Here is a 20,926-nt window from a genome sequence, read left to right on the forward strand (position 1 = left end):
CTACGGAGGGGTGAGAGAGAGAGAGAGAGGGGGTGGCCGACAATGGAGTGACGGTGACGACGACAGTGGTGATGGTGGCGACGATGACGGTGGTGATAATGGCAACAACGACGGTGAGGTTGAGTGTGATGGTGGTGGGAAAGAAGATATTTTGGAGATGGAAAATTTAGATGGGTGGGAAAGTAAAATCCATGACTTGGTGGACTTTTTGATTGGAGTGGAAAATGAATTTTCATAGACATGTGCAATCAAATACATGAAAAATGTCATTTTCCTTAGAAATTGATTTTCCACTATATTTTTCTTGTACAATCAAATATAGCATAAATTCTTTGAATTGGGCAGGCGGCTTCAAAGTTTTTTCCCGTATAAATGTGGTCTGGAGTTTGGACCCACTACTCATAGGAGAAAAAAAACTTTGAAACAGGTAGCCCGTTTCAAAATTTTGAAGGAACCCTCTTGATTGCGTTTACACTGGAATTTCCAAGGGGGCATTTCAAATTTTGGTAGAAATGTTAGGGTGTAAAATAAATTCAAAACTCCAAATGTCTATTAATAGGGAGGGTTCCTTCAAATTTTGAATTGGGCTGCTCGCTTCAAAGTCAGACTCCTACTCATATGTCTCATCTTACGAACTTGTTAGTATTATTATACTAAGGGTTTCGATTCCTCTAGATTCGGATCCATTTTAGATTCAAATCTAATTGTACAAATATAAAAATGAGAATCGGAATTGACGTTTTCGATTTTGATTTAGGTTAAATGGGAAACAAAAGATTGAACAAATTGGGAAAAATTGAGGTTGGACAAGTAAAAACGTGAAATTGCTCTCCACACACGTTGTAAATTGAAAGTGAGTATCAACCATTTTGGACTATGAGCTTAGACTTATAGCTCAATTGGTTTGATACATTACAAAGCAACTTCGAGGTCGTGGGTTCAAGTCTAGCTTACCATAATATTTATATTAAAAAAAAAAAAAAAAACATTTGGGCTCCCGTAGGAAATGAGAATCAGGTCATCTACGTAGCTGTGATATGAAATTGAAAGCTACTTTTGAGTAATTTAGTGCAGAAAATGGACTTCGAAACGTGTTCCCAAACGTGGAAACTCTTTCGGGTCCACTGAATCGATGAGTGGTTTGGACACCTTTTCGTGGACCAACGCCACTACAATACGATTTCTGTATGGGGCCTGGGCCAAGCCAAAGGACAAAATTAAAAAAAATGATGAGTTGAGTGGGCCCAAAGGCTAAAAGGATGTAAAAATGTAGTGTATTGTTTTGTGCTGCCACCACTGAATATTCAAAGAAGACGAAGTCAATAGAAAAGTGGAATTTGTAATTTGATAACCCTTCACGAGAGATGGCTTTGTTGGACAAAGTTATCAACATGGGACCCATTTTAGTCACATAAAGGAGAACAAAATTGAATTCTTTCCCACTCTTGATCTCAGTGGTGTCTAAGCAGGTTTGTATGGCCACAACCACTCTCAATAAGTACTCTCCATGTCTCTCTCTCTCTCTCTTTCACACACATTTTGATTTTTTTTCTTTTTTTTTTTTGTAACATTTAAGGTAGGAATGTTCGTGGGGAAGAATATGGTATCTATTCATGCAACTTTTGTGACTAACAAGGAAACAGACTTGTTTACTAGTGAATCTATTAGTGATGGATTCTCAATTAAATTGTCTCCTTTTTAAGGACATTGATTCTGGTTATGGTTGTTAGATTCTGATTTCGAATTATAGTCGTGATAATATGACACCCCCCCTCTAACACACACCCCCATCATAGAACCCATAGATCATTTGCCTCGAGATACATAAGAAAAATATTTATGATTATGCATATCCCCAGGCAAAGGATCTACGATTCTGTGATGGGGGCATGTGTCAGAGAGGGGCATTAGAAAATCATTAAACTTCAAAATATGATTTTGATTATTAAAATCGGGTCATAAACATTGGTTCAAAAAATTTAGGATCTAGTTTAGTGACACATTTTTATTATAAACAAGCGGATTAATAATTAGTAATTAGTACTTAGTAGGTGAAGATGGGTTTTGAAGGTCAATTGTTATAACTATAATAAAAAACTTTAACCAATTTGACAATTGTTACTTATAGAAACTAAGTGAAAATGTAGAATCGGAATCTCATTTGTTGATCATATTTCTATGGTTGTACTACAATGGGATTATTCATGAAGTTTGTTCCCTTTTTTTTCAAAGTAGTAGATACTTAGGAACATTTGTTGATCATATTTATACATTTCCCAAACAAAATATTACACACCAAAGAGTAAACAAGATCAATTTAACACAAAACATGCAAGAAATATATATCAATATTGCAAAAAATACATCTTAATTTTTAATTTTTGTGTGGTTTTAGATGAATATGGTTGAGTGTAGAACAATCATGTTTATAATCCAAAGTCCAAATCAAGCATGATAAGTTTGGGTGTCCAACTCAAAACCAATTGGCAATGAGTGGAGAGGCCCGAGAGCTTATAAGGAGAGATACAAGGGAATGAGCATTCGATGTGGGACTAAACTCAACATGCCCCCGTACGTATGGGTCGGACTGAGCCAAAGCACGTGGAGATATGAACTAGGTGACATGGAAGAGAGAAATGCCCGCTCCAGTGTGGGACTAAACTCAACAAAGCGTACCATCAGATTGTGTCCAAGAATATCAAATTCCAAAATCCAAACCAAATGCCCGTTCAAGTACTCTATATCATTATTTGGTTGACATGGTAATTGGTTAGGATTGGTGAAGAGTTGGGTGATTAAGAATTATAGCATTTCAATTAGTATTGGCCCTGCCTATGCTACTAGGCTCAATTAATATTTAGGCCCAGATTCGGGCTTGAGTGATAGGCCCATTGAGTAGCCCATCCTGAAAACTTATATTATTCTACTAGAATAATGTTGAAGTGACATCAAGATTGTACCTCACATATCACTTTCCTAGACTATAGTAGTAACAAGTACTATCTTGATGAAAAGCATCTATGGTTCCTACATACTTCCACATCAGAAAAGTGAGATATGAGGTACCCATCTCGAGGTCACTACAACACGATTCTGTCACTCTAACTTTTCCTAACAGCTCCTTAATTCATATGTGAATCACCAAAGAATTAACACACATCTTGAAGTGTTGTTAGGTGTGGCAATAAAAGCTCTCTTTTTTCAAAGAAATCTGCAGAAGTTGCTTGGACTAGGATTTCGAGACCTAGCGATTTACCTCTGAGCCCATCGAGAACCCTACAATTAACCTATTTTACATTTAAAAAAATTAACACCATTGTGATAATCTATCCACACGCGATCAACATTAAATTTCAACCAACCATTTTTTGGATGAGTTCATGATACCAATTTGAAATTTTGTTGATCGACATGGACCGGGTTTTGATAGTGTCACTTGACCCATTTAGTTATCGGGTCAGGCTGAAAAAAGGGCCAATTCATGTTTAGGACCATATATGAAAATTTGCAGGCTGACCCAGCCCTAAATAAACTTGAATACTTGTGGACTGGGGTAGGCTTGCGCCGCCCGACTTGGCGATTAGAAGGGCTGGGCTAAGGCTACGGTTTGCGGTCTGATTAAGATGTGGTACACCGTTGAATGAATTCACCACCTACACTATGAATATCATGGGAGGATACCTTTGTATTAGTTTGTCGATATATCATCCCGGATCAGCCTTGGATGATCCTTAATTTGGATTCACTTTCAATTCGGCCTACAAACTAGTCCAATCTTGCTTTGTTTAATAGACCGTTTTGGGCCCCAACCTGATTGTTGCCATTTCTAGCTACATTTAGGCCAAATTGCTACATAGAGAGAGAGAGAGGAATATCCAAACCCGATCTTCGTAATAAATGGACTGAAAACTCTTTGGGGAAAGAAGCTAAGTCCGTGGACACACTTTTATTTTCGTTAATGATTTTTTAACTCAAAAATTTTCACTCATCAGTACTCAATTGAAGTGGCAAAGGCACATAACCGTTGATCGTTTCCTATTGTATCCCGAAGAAAAAGATCTGTCGTAATAAATGGACTGAAAACTCTTTGGGGAAAGAAGCTAAGTCCGTGACACGCTTTTATTTTCGTTAATGATTTTTTAACTTGAAAATTTTCACTCGATCAGTACTCAACTAAAGTGGCAAAGGCACATAACCGTTGATTGTTTCCTATTGTATCATGAAGAAAAAGATCTATCGTAATAAATGGACTGAAAACTCTTTGAGGAAAGAAGCTAAGTCCGTGGACACGCTTTTATTTTCGTTAATGATTTTTTAATTTGAAAATTTTCTCTCGATCAGTACTCAACTGAAGTGGCAAAGGCACATAACTGTTGATTGTTTCCTATTGTATCCTGAAGAAAAAGATCTATGGATTTGTGCCTTTGCCATGTCAATCGATTACAATCCAAATGAAATTTTTCGTGTCAAAAGATCACGACTCTTTTGGTTAAGCAAAAGGATTACATCAAGGCTCAAGCAAGTTAAATCCGTATATAATTCAAGAATTATTCTAATAATTACAGACTATGATCCATATTGGTCAAATATTTGTAGTCTTCTAATGTCCAACAAGTCTCTTTGATCCAATATCACAAAGTAGATGAGCAACCAACAAATATATCGACTTTTTAAAGATGAACTCCATCACCATAGAAGTTCCAATAAATTTACAATTATTTGTTGGTTAATATATCAGTCAATTGTGCTGATTTTCGATCAAAAGAATTCTTTTGGGCCCACAAGTTAGATATTATGTAGGTTAGGTACTATGTAAGTACCGGTCCAATCAAAGAAATGATATATCACACATCTTGAGTTGGGTGGTGTTAGCAAAAGTTGGTGTGACAATAGAAGCTCTCGTTTTTGGTTAAGGCGCGTTGCCGAACATGTGAGTGCAGTTGGCGCAAACAAAACCAAACCATCTTCGAAAGCTCCCCCTTTTCGGTTACTTGCTCTCTTCCCCCTCCTCTCACACAGAGAGAGGGAGAGAGATTCTAGGGTTCTTCATTTTTTCACCTCTCTCGAGACTCTCAGCGATTCAATCGAGATCTATAGTACGTGAAAAATGTTAGTTTCGGTCTGATCATCTCATTTTTCCTTCTCCCCCCCCCCCCCGTGTTTTGAGGCGATTTCTCCGCCATTTTTGGGGTGATTTCTTCGATTGGATTGAGATGAGCTTCCTTTAGTTCGATTTTGATTCAACTTGTGTATAAATTATTGTTTTTATTTATTTTCGGTTGAAAATTTTCTGGTTTAGTATTTGGAGGTTCAGTGTCTAGTTTTTGACGTTTTTAAGTGATTTACACGCTGTGAGATTTTCCAATTTATGTACCTTCTTTTGGAGTTTTTTGATTCAGCATTTTTGAAGAGTCCGTCATATTTCGATTACTCTTTTTTTTTTTTGTGGGTACCAGAACGAATTAAATGCTCTGTATTTTGTTGAAGTCCTTCACAAGCTCTGTTATTGGAGTGCAGGTTGATCTGTGTGGGCGTTATGATATATATTCTATCACTGCAAAAGCCACAGAAATGTAGATAATCGCCTTTTGTTGTGGCAGAAAGGACAGATTTTTGGTCTCAGATTGTCAAAGAAGGTGAATGAATTTCTTGCAATTATGGGTGCATTTGTGTTTTTTTGTTTGTTTGTTTGCCTAGCTATTTGTTTAGTTGCATTTGTACTTACAAACACCTGACATTTGATCATAGGCATGACATGCCTTCTATCTCTTGAGCTCCTTTCCTAAGGTGCTAGCTAGAAAGAGTGGCATGGTCCATGGTGTCTTTAATGTAGGTCCAGGATCCTGTCGAAGGTGTCATAGGTCATAAGAATCCAATTTGGTGTTTTTTAAATTGATGGTGTTATTTATTTTAAGTTAGATTTGGTGAGGATTCACAAGTGAAGAGCATTTAGTGTGTGATTGTAATGTATTTGTTGTATGATTTGCAAGGTATCGGATTTCTATTTTTGTGTATATTTTGGTCAGTTGAGATATGTAAATAATTCGACCAATGTAGCTATTTATACAGTTTTTGTGAAACTGATGGAATTGTCGTGGAGATATTAAGGAACTTTTCACTTAAACTAGAGGAAACGATAGCATAGAAATTAAAACACACCGATTAAGTCATCAAAATAATCAACCATATGGAGGTATTGAGTTTGAATCCCCCCTTAGGGATTTATCCCAGAAATTACCTGGTGCGTGTGAGGGGAGGGGATTGCACGGGCTGTACCCCGAGGATTAGTTGGGTTCTTGAGAGGCTCGGATACCTCGGTTCAAAAAAAAAAAAAAAAAACTGTTTGGGCCTTAGACCCATAGCTCAGTGGTCTGACACATTGTAAAGCAACTTTGTGGTCGTGGGGTCAAGTCCAGCTTACCCAAAAAAATCCGCTGTACAAACATGCAAGTATTTGAGAGCCTGACAGAGAAAAACAACAATAGTCTAAATGTAAATGAGAATAATAATAGTACATTAATTGCATACAGCTTAATATGTAAAACACTTCAATATCTCATAAACGTTGTTCTTTGCTAATAAAATATAGGTTGCTCTGGTTTCAATGGTATGTACAAATGGAATGGGGAGGATGGCAGCAATGGTGAGGCTTTTGGCCAATGGAAATTACCCTGAAATTACAGCAGGTATTGTAATCTTTGTTAACTGGCTACTTGAACATACCACTATTATCTGTTGGACTATTGGTGGCACTATAGGATACCAATACCAGTACTAGATATTGCATGATACATTGGTACTATTCATTATAGTTTTCTAATGCTCTATACTTTCCTTGTTATTTTCTTGACCTCCAACAAGAACAACAACAAAGCGTTATCCCAAAGATTTGGGTTGGCTAAAGAATCCCATTCTCCCTTTCCACTTTGTTAAGAGCCATTTCTTCTACTATTAGTGAGTTAATATCTGCCTTCACTATCTCCATCCAGGTTCTTTTGGGTCTTCCTCTCTTTCTTTTAGGACTTTCGACTTGAATATCTCTTCTAAATGGGGCTGTAATTGGCCTTCATTGAACATGATCAAACCTTCTCAATTGTCTTTCTCTTAGTTTATCACCTATTGGATCTACTGCTATATTTTTTTGGAATGCATTTATTTCATTTTATCTTTTCTAGCCTTCCTAGTCATCCATCTCAACATCATCTCTTCTACTATGCTCAGCTTATCAACATGATGCATCTTGATCACCCAGTGTTTCCCTACATAAAACATAGCTGGTCTTACAGCTATCTTATAAAGTTTTCCTCCTAATTTTATATATTATTAGCATGTGTGTGTCATGTAGCAGTCCAAAAGTGCACCTTCACTTTAGCCATCCAACTTTGATTCTATGGGCATCATCTAACTCCAAAATTTGCAATATCCGAAGTTTCATTCCATTTTATATGATGTAAGTACTAAAACATGATCCTTAGATGTATTAATTTTAATGTCTAAAATTTAAAAATATTACCATATATATCTATTTCTGTTCAGAATTTTAGGAAATGAGGGCTTGTCTCCCTATTTATGATGCGAAGGTCCATATGAATATTCATATCTTGCTTCTCTGATAGTTAATATTTTGGATATGTATGGCTCTTGGACTATACCATATTGACGTTTTGTAGAACAGGAAGTTGGTTTGGTGAGTTGACCTGGTCAAGTAGAACAAAAGTTAAGAGCATAAATAATTCCAATAATATAGAAAGATAAAGTGTCATTTAGATAGCAGAGGAAAAGAAAAGTGAAGAGATATATGGGATTCCTTTGTCAGAAATTCAGAATCACCAAATAGAAGGAAAAAAGAAGAGATTGAAAGTTTTTTGTTAATACAAAGAAAATATTAATTAATCTTTGGCTAATATTTAAAACTTCAAAGTCTTGCAAGAAACCAAATATTCAACAAAGCATACATGTTTTGCTTTTGCAAGATACCTTGATTTTAATATTTTTGAACTTTGTAAATCTGAATTTTTGCATGTCTGAGTGTGGATACGATCACTGTTCCATGTGTTGGTCATGCCATATAATGCATCTTTTGAAGCCATCCAACCTCATGAATGTTTGGCCCCATCCCTTGGTGAATCTATACGCTAAAAGTAAGTCCATGGGTTGGCTTCGAGCATTTTTTACCATTGCCTTCATGAAGAGGCCTGTAGATAATGGGCTCCTAGTCCATGGTGAATAAACGATTAAATCCAGCAGCTAGGAATCATCTCTGAGTCTAAGTTTTGGAGTAGGTCCGCCAAGGGGCAGACCAGAAATTCAGGCATCTGTGGGCCCACATAGTGTGTCATGTGGTAATATTTGTCCTATTTATTAGTGCCCAACACTTCATGACATATTCACACACTATGGGGTAAGTGGGAGCTTAATTGATAGAACTTGATTTTCTTTAGCAATTTACTTGGTGCATGTGCATCTCTTGTGGAACAAAGAGTAACATCAACAATTTCACTTGAGGAATTACAATATATTTTCTACATTCTTGAATATGACATAGATATTCTACTGGTTTCTGGGTATTTTTCTACTTTTCTTATTTAGCTGACATCATTGGCAGAGGAAGCTAGCCATGAGAAGTTAGCTGCTCGATCCATTCGTAGGGAGTGGTTTGAGGCAGATGAAGCAAATTTACTTGACGAAGAAGGTAAAGGCAAAATTTCTTTTTCAGTGGGTACTGCATACATACAAGCAACATGATTACAAGTGACATATCCTTGTACTAACTAATTAACTATCTCCTTCTAGTTAATAAGTTGGCAAATAATTCGCGAGTTTATTTTATATTTATAAAAAATTCATCGTATAGACCAAAAGAAACTGCAATCTCTAATTTGCCCTCCACTCAATCACTATCGTCTTTAATAATTTATTTTTTTGGGCAAAATATGTGAATGAGTGTTCGAATGACATATATGGGTTGTACTATATATAGCTAACTTTGGTCATAAGCATTATGTTAATCCAATGAAAGGAATCCTATTCAAATCAAGAAGCAGAATAGCATAAGCTGAAAATGAAGCAGGTTCATTAAAAAAGATTTGTTGGTGGTAAGGTCATTTGGAGCTAATCATGCATGAGAAGGGAATTTTGGTGCTATTTTGTAGATTGAGGCATGTTTCGTTGTTACAAGTAGTTCACACCACAATTCATTCTATTCTAAGATGTGTTTTTTTTTTCATTAATACCTGGCTTTTTTCAAGAATTTTTTTGTTTTTGATGTTGGGATCTGCTAGACATGTGATACTTTTAGTTATCACCAGTGAATTGCTCATCATTTTGTTACTTTTTTCCTCTTTTTTTTTGTATTGGTGGTGTTAAGATCTTTTCAACTGCTTTTTGAAATTCCTTTCTTTGCAGATATGCATGTATATGATTGCAAGCCGATGGAAGATCCATTGCATTTGGTAATGTTCAATGAATTGGAATTGTTGAGACGAGTTTGCTCTTTCAACCATATTTTCATAGTAACATGTTAAAAGCTTTATGATGTTATGACTTATTACATAAAAAACTGTTTTATAGTAGCTTCTATTTCCATATTTTACCTTGGATTCAACACATTTCTTCTTAATCGTCAGAAGCAAATCTGCTGCTGGGGTTGTATTCTTCTTTTGAATGTAGCCATTGATGTTTGAAACTTTAGATGTTGAATTTTTCTTAACATGGACTGCATTAAGGAGATTAGCTTTACATGGCGAGAACACTGGTATGTGTTGAAATTTCCCTAGTGTGAAGCATGTAAAGTGTCTTGAAGAAGATTGAATCATTTTCTTCTCCAATGAAGAATCACCATCATAAGGGACTTGCTGCTAGGACAAAATTTTGGACTGGACAAAAATGAATGGTTACTAAATTCTGTATAAATATTCTCATTCTGTATAAAATGAATTCCTTTAGTTTTTAAGTAGAAGTAATTTCAAGATTCTGAAGTTCAACTAGAATTTTTTTTAATTAAAAAAATTTGCCGGTCCAAGCCTTCAGAGTGAGGGTATAGTTGGTAGGCCAGTGACAATCACAAATACTTTTTTTTATTCGAGGTTGATTCATAGTGAAGGAATTATGTTTGATTCCCCATTAAAGATTGAGTTCCATATCTTGATTTCTTACTTCATACGTAGTTGTCTGATTATTCATATCTATTATGAAGGTTTGTTGCAACAGTTGTAAGAAACCAGTTAAGGCCAGTCAATATGCAGCTCATGCAGGTTAGGGCCTCTATTCTGTTCCTGTTACCAGAAGCTCTTTTCCCCGGGTGTATCTTGATGGCTTAATATTTGCTTATATCATTGTAAAAGAAGAATTTATTATTATTTTTTCAGAAATCATTGCATTTACGTGTACTTTCTTTACACGAGTGAAATATATAATTCTTTCATCTTCGTTTAGAAATGGCTCCGAGAGGAAACATAGGGAACCATCATGATCACCACTTAGATTGCCAAAGATACTGGCAATGTCCTCATCTCCAAAATCAAGCTTGAACCAAACACATTTTTGGATAAATATGTATCAATCTCTACACCATTGAGGTTTATTTTGACAGGTTAAACCTGTCATGTTCTATCTTTATGCATATGGATGGAGAAATAGGGCTTATAGAGGTCCATGCTGACCGATGAATCTCTCTATGTGCATACAAATGAATAAAACTTGTTATTATACTGATCTATCACATGATGTGTATCTAGTGCCCAGAGCATAAGTTACCACATCCAAATTGACTGAACATTCTAATATTGTGCCTCCTTTATCCTATAGTGCTCTACTATGCTTAGCTGTAGAAAGTTATTCAGATATACACATGTTTCTTTTTTCAATCAGAAGGGAAATTGATCTGTCATATTCAGATATTAGTCTTAATATGTGAGATTAATCTCATCTTTATTAAAGATGTTCGTGGTCCTGGTGCTTGACATTCTTTTATTTTTGAAACTAAAAAGTTCAACACTTGTTGTGGATATGGTGCTTCACGGAAATAAAATTTTCTAATTTCTGCAGAGCGTTGTAGGTCATTAAATTATAGAGAAGATTTCTTTTTGGAGCTTGATGGTGGTACTGGGCATAAGAAACCTCCAAGGAAGGGGAGGAAAAAATTCCAAACAGCTCATGAAAGTATCCTATTCTCTTTTCCAAATTATTAACTGGATTGATGGTTTGTACTTTTGCTTTCTTTGGTTTCTTTTTTTATGACTTTGTAAGTTTGAATTGCTTTCACAAATTAAATGTAAAGAAAAGTATGAATATGTTTAGAGATGTATCCATACATTTATGAAATCGTAATCATATATAAGAACATTCTAAAAATATCAGAAAAAAATACTTCCCCACCTAATTTCATGCTCCCTTGACTATTATCCCCAAACCGGCTAACCAAATGTCCATATGGCTTGTAAATCATCAATTCACGGAGCCATATTCACAATCTGCAGACTAACTATATCTCTTGCATTGCATGGTTCTAGCAAATCCCTTTCTCACTAGTTCTTTGTTTTGTACTGTTCTCTTCTTTTTTTTCTGCAAATAAAATCTCTTTTTAGCTATCAAAAAAAGAAAAGAGAAATTAAAAAGCACAAATTGAGAATCATATTCATACTTGATACTTCAAAAGGAAAAAAAAATTGACTAGTCCAAAGGCAAGTCTGATGTGCAAAAATTGTCCTCATTCACCTTGCCACCAAGCCCATCATCACCATGTCTAATGTAAGCATTCACATCCTCTGTTAGAGTCAACAATTCTATCCTCATCCTCATCAAGACGAATCATCACCCGTTTTTTTTCGTCTTTAGAATGTGATGTAAGATATTGTTCTACTTGTACTCTCTCTTTCCCTCTCCTTTCTCCTGTACTGCATCTCCTTTTTCCTATGAAGAAGTTAATATACCCATAACTCTCCTACCAAGGTTGTATATATTTGTACGAAATAACTTGTAACAATCAATTGATCACAATTGCGCAGACTTAATAACACTGCTGGGCTTGGTTCGACCTTTCTGACTACAAATTATTTATGGGGCCATTTGTATGATTTTTCCTTGACATCTAGACCAAGTTACAACAATTAGAGGGCAAGAAAGGTCTGGGTCTATAGATGGGGATGATACTGCTGCTTCAGAGTCAAAAGTGGATGATCAAACTGGAATGACCATGTTCTATAGAGAGGCAAAAGGTAAATTACTTTTGTTGATCACAGTTAATTTTGCTTTTTTACTTGAAAACTGTTGTTTTTGGACCCCTGCGAAATTACCAATGTATTTATAGTCATAAAACTATTCATATAGTGAATTCTGATGCATTGATTCTATTAGTTAGTCTTCTAATATTGAATAGATGTTCTATAATAGCTCAAGCATGCCTTAATTGTTGGTTTATAAGAGCAAATCAAAACTGTATATTTTCCATGTTCAGCAGCCATTGTTCACCTGAATGTTTAGCTCTCTGTTCGGTTATGCTATCCTTCCAAAAGGGTTATCAGTCATTTGTTTAGTGATTTAGTGTTTTTATTCTCTTATGCCTTATGGGTCTAAAACCTTTTTTTTCTTCACTTCTTGCTATGGTCCCTCTAGGATTAGCTTTTCTTTCTTGTTCTAATAAGCACTTTTTATTTTTGAATTTCTTATTTAATACAACCATATTTTTTTGTTATTTGCTGGCTATTTTACAATATTTTCATGGCTAACTGGGAAGTTTGAATTCTTCTTGTTTGATGATTTCAAATGGAAAATCTGCTGTTAGCTTGTTGATTATGATACCAGCAAAGCAAACTTGTTGATTTGAGTCCTTCGTTTATTTTCTAGCTGCACATTTTCTCATTCTAGTGAAAGCTTATCATCAATATTACTAAGTTGAAACTTACTCATCTTACTCCTCTTTCCTTCAGGAAATTCAGCTTCTATAGATGGGTTCTCTGTCATGGATGGTTCTGTAGTTAGTCCTGGAAGTGCAACCTACCTCGCTGGTGTAATGTCTCCTTCAGAAAAACGTACTAAGCTGTATGTTCGCTTCACCTGCGTGACAGTAAAACTGAGGTCTTGAATCATAATCTGCATGGCTTCGTGGTTTGACAATAATGATTTGTAGTTAGTTTTGTGAATTATACTGCTTAATCATTTCATCTCGTAATAGTTTCAGGGTACAGAAATGTGGTAGCTTTGTTCTTTTTTTTTTTTTGGTCCCTGACCTATATCATTTATTCCTAATTAGGTCATTGTTATTGTCCTTGATCTCAAAAGCTTCTAGGGGCACTTTTGAAAAGTTAATCCGAGTTACTTTTCAAAAAAAAAAAAAAAACAAAAAGTGAGACTCCATTCACTAAAAAGTTAATTTGAGTGTCTTTGTTTGTCCTTGTAGGATATCACCTGAGCATCCACTAATGTCAGAGGGTCCAGAGAGAGCATTTGGTATAACCACAAATATTGGTATAAATTTTCAGGAGGCACTAACGTGTAAGTACATCTTTATATTTATCAGAGTTTTACTTTTGTATCTAAACACACTTAACACAATCATGTCAATAAACATTAGCCCATAGAGGGTTTTCCAAATCTTAAATCTGTTTTATGTGGTTTTTCAAACCTTAAATCTGTTTTCTGTTTTCGATGATCATGCACATCCCTGTGCTTGTGGGTATGGTTGCGGCCATGCAGTGGTGCTTGCACATGGGGGTTTGGGCATGGGCATAGTCTGACTGGAGCTATATCTCATACTTCCTAATATTTTGATGCTACACACAAGTTCATTTACGACATCTTGATATTTCAGTACTAATGGTAGCATTCGGAAAACATGAGTAAACGAAATTCGATTGAGATGGCTTGTTCACGTGCAAGGAAGGCCGATTACAGCCCCAATTAGTAGGCATGTGCATGTTGAAGGTTCTAAAGAGGAGGACCAAGGTCCAAACCACCTTGAACCCAACTTCACCTTGCTAACCAGTAACCCTTTATTTATTTATAAAAAAGGGGGTATCATGAGCATCCATACATAACATGCTTATGAAGTTCTCATGCCAAAAGCATCTTGAGAAGAAAAATGAATTAAAATTATATACTTTAAAGAAATGAACAGATATCCTTAGAAAGTGTTAGTTCGTATCTTATCATCCTATGTCTTCTCAATCTCACAGCTTGTTATTTTAAATTTTGGTTGCAAAGCATTTAACTTTCATCAGTGATGCAAACAAATCAGATCACCCAGTTCCACTTGCAACCAAAATATATCACTCACAAAGAAATCATCGTCTTCGATCAGCACTCAGCCATGTTTACCATGAGGCATCAACAAAAGAGCATTTCAGTGATCACTTCAATCCACAACTAACTCAGGGAAATGTGATGTTGCCATCACAGCTTTCATCCCCTAAGAATATATGGCATGAATTGCAAGCAGATGACCTGCCCCAGAAGAAGGTTTGTTGTTAAGTTTATTTTTACGTCTTTTTTTTAATAGGTTATGATGTTTGTTGTTACTTTTATTTGATTATCTTTTAAATTGAAGTAGAATGATCCATTCCAACAATGAAAATGACTAAAGTTTTCTTTGTATCTTTCCTACTTTTTTTCCCTGTGTACCCATTTTGTTCTAGAAAACTAGATTCAGTCAAGGCTTGTATAATGATTGCCTTGGTTAATCTTTACATATTTGTTACAGTTGCTAGTGTAGAATATGATAGAGATACCAATTTGAACCTCTCCATTTTTTATCAATAAAAGGAAGAAATGTGCAGTGAAGAGACTACTTTATTCTTGAGATAAGAACTCATTCCATGAAATATTTGAGTGATGGAAATCCATAATCAATAACCCATGATAATAGCTCATATTACATGATATATCTAGTGGCACCACCGTAAAAACTAATGATTAGAGAACAATGTAATCTGGTACTCCGTTATTCAGGCAAATTACACAGCTTCGTACCTCGATACCTACTCATTAGCTACTCCATCTACACATCGCATTGTCACCCACTTTCTGTAACTTAAACCAAACTGAATTTACAACTCTTGGTAATATAGTCATGCAGCAAATTACGAATGTGCTCTCAAGAGTCATTGTTCTTAACATGATTTGCAACACCTAGCCACTCTCTTCAACTTAGAAATTTATGCATCACTGCCATACTGTCTCTTAGTGCAGTATAAGATCTTCATTTGGCATCTTATATTCATTGAATTCTATGATAGTTAAGCTTTTTCATTGTGCTTGGAGTGCAGGCGTAATCATGCAGTATGGGACCAACTTTTGCTACTTTTTCTTTTATTGTAAAACAGAAAGATGCATATGTCTTGCCTGCTGTTCGAAAACCAGATCATATTCTGGCACAAAGCTTGGAATTATGCTTGGGAAATTCAGGAGGATATCCATTGGCCAAGAACTTCTCTAAACCTGCACTTTCTGTTGATACTGCTTCTATGAGGGTGATGAGAAATAAATATCTTCAGACAGCTTATTCGTTCCCTGGTAACTCTGGTAGTCTCTTAACAATTTCCATTATAGTTTCATTTAATTACCTCTTCTTTTTCAGAGCAGTAATCTCACGTTAACTGTTTGCATATATATTAATCAGCACACTAGAAGGGAAGGAGCCTATTTACACGCATAATGTCATTCTTAATTAATTTTTATAGACTTCTGATAAGTTGAAGTCTCCTTGAATAGCATTTTGTTCAATAGTTTTTTAGTAGTACGGCGTTGGTATTAGGCTCAATCATTTACTTGTCCATCATCATTGAAATTCATTAAAGTACGTTTCGCATGCATACTTGTAAACATGCAATCCCATGGTAGAAATGCTTGTGAACTTGACTTGAAACTCAGTTCTATTTGAATTGACCTATTTTCTTATACAGTTGCAGAGAATTTCACTGATTGAGATCTGAGTTAGACTTGGAGATTCATTTAAGTCCACTAAGGAACTCAATTGTTTTGATTTGTTTGAAGTAATTTGATCGATTCTGAGAATTTTAGTAAAACTAAAAATTGAGAATTTTCCTAAATTTCCAACCGTTTTGGAGGTTTTCTAGGGAGGTTGTAAGTCTGATAATTTCCTATAATAAATGTCTCGGTATGTTTTTTTACTTTGCTTGATTTTATGTTTTACTTTTTCTTGTTAAGTTTGTAATCGTGTTTAGGAGTGTTAATGGGTCAGGTCTTGGAAAATCCATGATCTGCTCAATCCTGCTCTGGACTTTGCTCGAGTCCAATAGACGCTTTTGGGCCTAACATCAACTAGTCATCTGGGAAAATGTGAGCATAAATTTCCCACGATATAAGTTGGACCAAAATAATCTCACCGATTCTAGACCTATGTGACAGCTACACTCCATGTTCTTAAAGTTTGACCATCTTAGGTTTGGGACTTCAGGTTCTGGTCTGTAACTATTTACCCGCCATTGGTGTGATGATTGTAAACATAGAGAGAATGTTTCATAATTTCTGAAATTCTACAGTACTTTTACACTAATTGAAATAATTTCATTTCCAATCTGATTAAAACTGAAATCAAAATTTGAAGTCTTGATTACTCCTACATATTTCTGCCCATCGATTCTTGTGACCATCCATTCTTTCTGTTTAGAAGTTAAATACCTGAAAGATTGGGAGAAAAGTTCTTCCTGCATGCATAACGAGCCCTTGGTTTTGTAGGCACGTCACTAGGGAGCATGCAACAGCCTAACGAAAGTGTTCCTGTTATATAGCATCAGAGATGAGATCCAACGAGATGCTTTGTTTTGCAAGGGCAATGGTGACTAGCATTTCAATTCTTGAGCCTCCACCATTTTTTGTTGGTAAGTACCATGTTGAGGTTAATTGTTTTTTGTCATATTTAAATCCCGAAACAAAATACCCAGAGTGTTGGTTGTAGATTTTGCATTATACTTGATAGCTTAATTGATTTATATTTTATGGAAATAAATCAAGCCTTCAAAATTAAATTCCCATAGAGAGGAAGATGTTTCTGTAGTGTTGGATCGTAAAAATTGTGCATATAATCTTTTTCACAATGTCATTTCTTCGTTCTTTCTAATAGGATTGGTAAGCTGAGATCGAAATCATGATCGCATGGTTGCATTATCAATATTAAAACCAATTGTGTATCTTTGTTTCTTTTGTGAAAATCATTATCTTACCTACCACATCTTATGTGATCTCCACCTCTTCAAAGAAAAAAGAGCGCACTTTCTGAAAAAGAAATTTACTTTGTAGGCTGAGTTGATGTGTAGGTATTTAATCACTATAGTTCACTGAATGATGGACAACATTATTAGAGGGGAGAAAAGGGTACCAAACTTAGAATATACCCATTTAATAATTTGTGATGGAGGGTTGGTGGAAGCAAAGTTAGTCCATTAATTCAATCTAGATAGCTTGGTTGTCGTGTCTAGATTCGGATCAGCATGAAGAGGGCCATATTTTGGTACAATTCACACACATGTATGTACGTCTGTGTATTCTTTTTGTGGTTAAACACTAAGCACCACGACTCAGGAGAAGATAAGATTTCAATCTTGAAAATTAGTGTATCGAAGACTTCTTCAATTTTTATTTTTGGGCTTCAAAATTTGCCACCTTATGTCTCCGAAAAACATTTTGAGGAAATATGTCAACCACAACAGTGCAGAAAGCTCTAATTACTGTCTATGGGAATCATGGGCTAAGACTCATAAGACCTAGAGAGAGAGATAGAGGTATGCGTCATTCCTCATGTAATCGTGGTGTTTGAAGAACTGTTTTAATTACAAAACTTTGGTTTATTTCTAAGGTTGGGACAGAGGGGGCTCACCAGAAACTAAGTTGTGTTCACAACCCTATATGCCATCTCCATCTCCATACGATCAAGTTGTCAGCTTTAGAGAAGAAAAGATTACCTTAACAAATCCACGGGGAAATTGTTTTCCATGGAAAATGTGATTGTAATTGTATGATTGTGCATTTCCTAGTAAATTCGATGACTTTGTCTTGATTGGAAAATATTCTCCAACCTGAGCTCTGTAGGTGTACGATTTTCTTGTTAGAGCATTAAACCTAGCCCCGGAATTTAGATTCAGAATCTTTTTGAGATTTTCTCAGATAGCAAATATTTTCTTGGGAAAATTATTTTTCAGGATCATTTTGGCAAGAAATTGATATCCTTCCGTAAATGTTTTCTTTACAATCATTCAAAATTAAACGGATCCCACGCTAACAACTCCCAACAAACTGTTAGAATTTTAAGCTGATAGTAGCCCTTGTTTTATAGGACATTTCCTCATTGTTTGAGATTGAGACAGTGATTTGATCTCTAGAAATAGATAAGGAGATTAGGACTCTTTCTCTCTCTCTCTCTCTCTCTCTCTCTCATATTAAAGATGTTGAAATAGAAAAGGTAGGGATGACATCTGTTCCTCTTTTACTTGAATTATGTAGCTTTCCCTATCTGTCATTATCATGGTTTCAATCATAAAATTGTAGAAAGAAATAAAAACTTTTTTGTGTCTATCTTAAGGACAAAGCAAAGTTTCTTGTTTTCATCTCTCTTTATAAACCTTCTTGCATACTACATAGAAGGATAAAAAAAAAGGTGACAACTATAAAGTGATAGAAAAGGAATCGAAGTTGTTAAATACTGTTGTTGGTGGATGTAACCTGAAAAGCAAACCAACCCAGCTGTGGGCCTTGTTCTTTAATTCTTGCTTACAACCATCACTTTTGTGGGCCCTATCCTCCAACCAATCAAGTTGTGGGCTCTATCATCATCAATGTCAAATACGATAAATATATATTGACCGTCTGATTTGAACTAAACGAGCAGAGCAAATTGATCACATTCTTTTGTTTATTTTTGGTCAAATATAACTTACATGATATAACCTACTCCCTCTCATCCACGTTTCTTAAGCTTTCCAGCTCCTATCACAATTTTCTCACCAAATCCTCACTTTTCACAGAAAAAGAAGAAGAGACACCAAGGTGACTCGGGTCAAAGTCAACTTGAATCATCCACCACATTGACTCGTCTAAGATCCAAGAAGACTCCTAATATTCTGAAAATCTTGGTGAGAGTCAATTGAATTTGGTGCTTTTATCTATATAAAATAATTGACTTTACAAAAAAATATATACATTTTTTTTAATTATATATTTTTAACTATTTTAACTGTTTGACTCGTACGAGTCATCTCATCATCCATGGATGATGTGGCAAGACGAGATACCGGATTCTAAAATCCAGAAGAAGAATGCTTCCAATCTGGTGGTCGGTGTTTCCAATATTCCGACATTTTGATCTTATTATACAACATTGTTTCATTTACGCCAATTTATGATAGTCTCCGCTTTTTTCTAGTCGCTCTCGCTCCATCACCTTCTTGGCCTATGATTCCAACTTGTATTTGAAATACATCAAATAGGTCTTCTCTCTCATAGGCATTGTTTTCAAATTGAATGATTCTGCTTTTTTTTTTCCCCTGTATTTCTCATCTAACTCCTCCATTTCATAATCTTTCTTTTTTTTTTCCATTTTTTGTTTTTAAGGTTTAACTTGAAGATTGTTATAATCTCTCTTTCCCTTCGGGGTTTATCAGTCATGTGGCATAATCCTTATCTCTCTTAGCTTCTGATCTCCAACACTATAACAAAGGGACTTGCATTTGCGAAGATTTGTATTATACACGTGGCAAGACGAAATACACGGACGGATATACCATTGATTGCGTGCCAGCTAGATGGGCTCCTTCGAGATACGTTTACTCTTTCTAGTGGTGAAATGAGATGGGCCCATTTTGATGGATTTAAGATAAGTGTAGGTGGGACCCACGTTGATCATCACGTCAAGCCAGCCAGACATTCATATTTATATATTATTATTATTCAAATAAATATATTACGATGTTCTCAACGAACACCATGGATGATTTATCTTGTAAATCTCATCGTACACGTGGCACATTAAAAATATTATCTGAAACTTTCAGTTGGTGAGGGCCACCCTCTTTTATATATATAATATAATATAATATATAAAAAAAGAGTTGAGGGGACACATGTAATCTAGCCACCTTAATGTAGGTTTGAGGCTCCCCACTATAGTTGCTAACCAACTATAAAGGAAAAAGTGGCAAAAATTGAGTAGGTCAATGGGTCTGTCTGTAGTCTCACATGGACAACCATGCATGATAGATCTGGAAGGGCTACAGTAATAAATCGCATCAAACGAGATTTTACTAATTGAAATCAATCTTATTTGATCCAAATCATCTTTTCAACTACTTTTGATTCACATATTTTGATTTGATCGAATTTGAAATAAAACATTGGCTCAGAAATATTCAATAGTATAAGATTATATTTAATACAATTTTTAAATTAAATTATAAATATTTAAATTAGTAACTCAATGCGTTTGAGATTGAGATGACTCATTCAATATAACTCAATTTTAGAGTAGTTTTAATGCAATGATATGGTAATCAAGGTCATCAAAATCGTTCAAAATGACTTATTTTTCTAAGTATTTAAGATCCAATATGGCTCTAATATTTTTCAAAAATGATGAGAAATTGACTCAAAAATGGATATTCAACTTACGTGGAATGTGTATCGAATCATAGATTGACTTTTTTCTTGTGCATCTCGAGGAAACATATAGAATAATTATTTTCTACCACATGCCCCCATACACCACCTGATGTATCATGTGCTAGAACCATAGATTTTTTCTTGAGACACACAATTGCACGTATTTATGGAGATGTATAATTATGTATCCCGAGAGAAAAATCTATGTTTCTAGTCCATGCCACATCAGGGGGTGCGTGTCAAAGGGGGTAATTCGGTGCACATGTCACAATAGTAGAACATGTTTTTTCTTTGATTTTAAAATTTACATCGATTCACATTT

At 35.3% G+C, this 20,926-nt stretch overlaps 1 protein-coding gene across 10 annotated transcripts; it reads left to right on the top strand.

Annotated features, from left to right (window-relative positions):
- Positions 1-4,929: 4,929 nt before the first annotated feature.
- On the top strand, positions 4,930-16,982 carry LOC147383327 (uncharacterized). 10 transcript variants are annotated; one of them, XM_086427643.1, is made up of 13 exons: positions 4,930-5,109; positions 5,518-5,636; positions 6,590-6,686; positions 8,606-8,692; positions 9,406-9,452; positions 10,196-10,253; positions 11,047-11,160; positions 12,093-12,215; positions 12,927-13,074; positions 13,397-13,491; positions 14,234-14,454; positions 15,318-15,516; positions 16,625-16,982. In XM_086427643.1, exons 3-13 carry the CDS (start codon positions 6,605-6,607, stop codon positions 16,690-16,692), a joined length of 1,242 nt encoding a protein of 413 aa, XP_086283769.1. In that variant the 5' UTR covers positions 4,930-5,109; positions 5,518-5,636; positions 6,590-6,604; the 3' UTR covers positions 16,693-16,982. The 10 variants fall into 10 exon arrangements, with proteins under 10 accessions (XP_086283769.1, XP_086283772.1, XP_086283776.1 ...); XM_086427646.1 differs by having other exon boundaries at positions 15,318-15,507; XM_086427650.1 differs by lacking the exon at positions 16,625-16,982 and adding an exon at positions 15,897-16,618.
- Positions 16,983-20,926: the final 3,944 nt, after the last annotated feature.

Source organism: Akebia trifoliata, chromosome 16 (genome assembly GCF_017979445.1).
Source record: "Akebia trifoliata isolate Shusen 1 chromosome 16, ASM1797944v1, whole genome shotgun sequence".
NCBI classification, from domain to species: Eukaryota; Viridiplantae; Streptophyta; class Magnoliopsida; order Ranunculales; family Lardizabalaceae; genus Akebia; species Akebia trifoliata.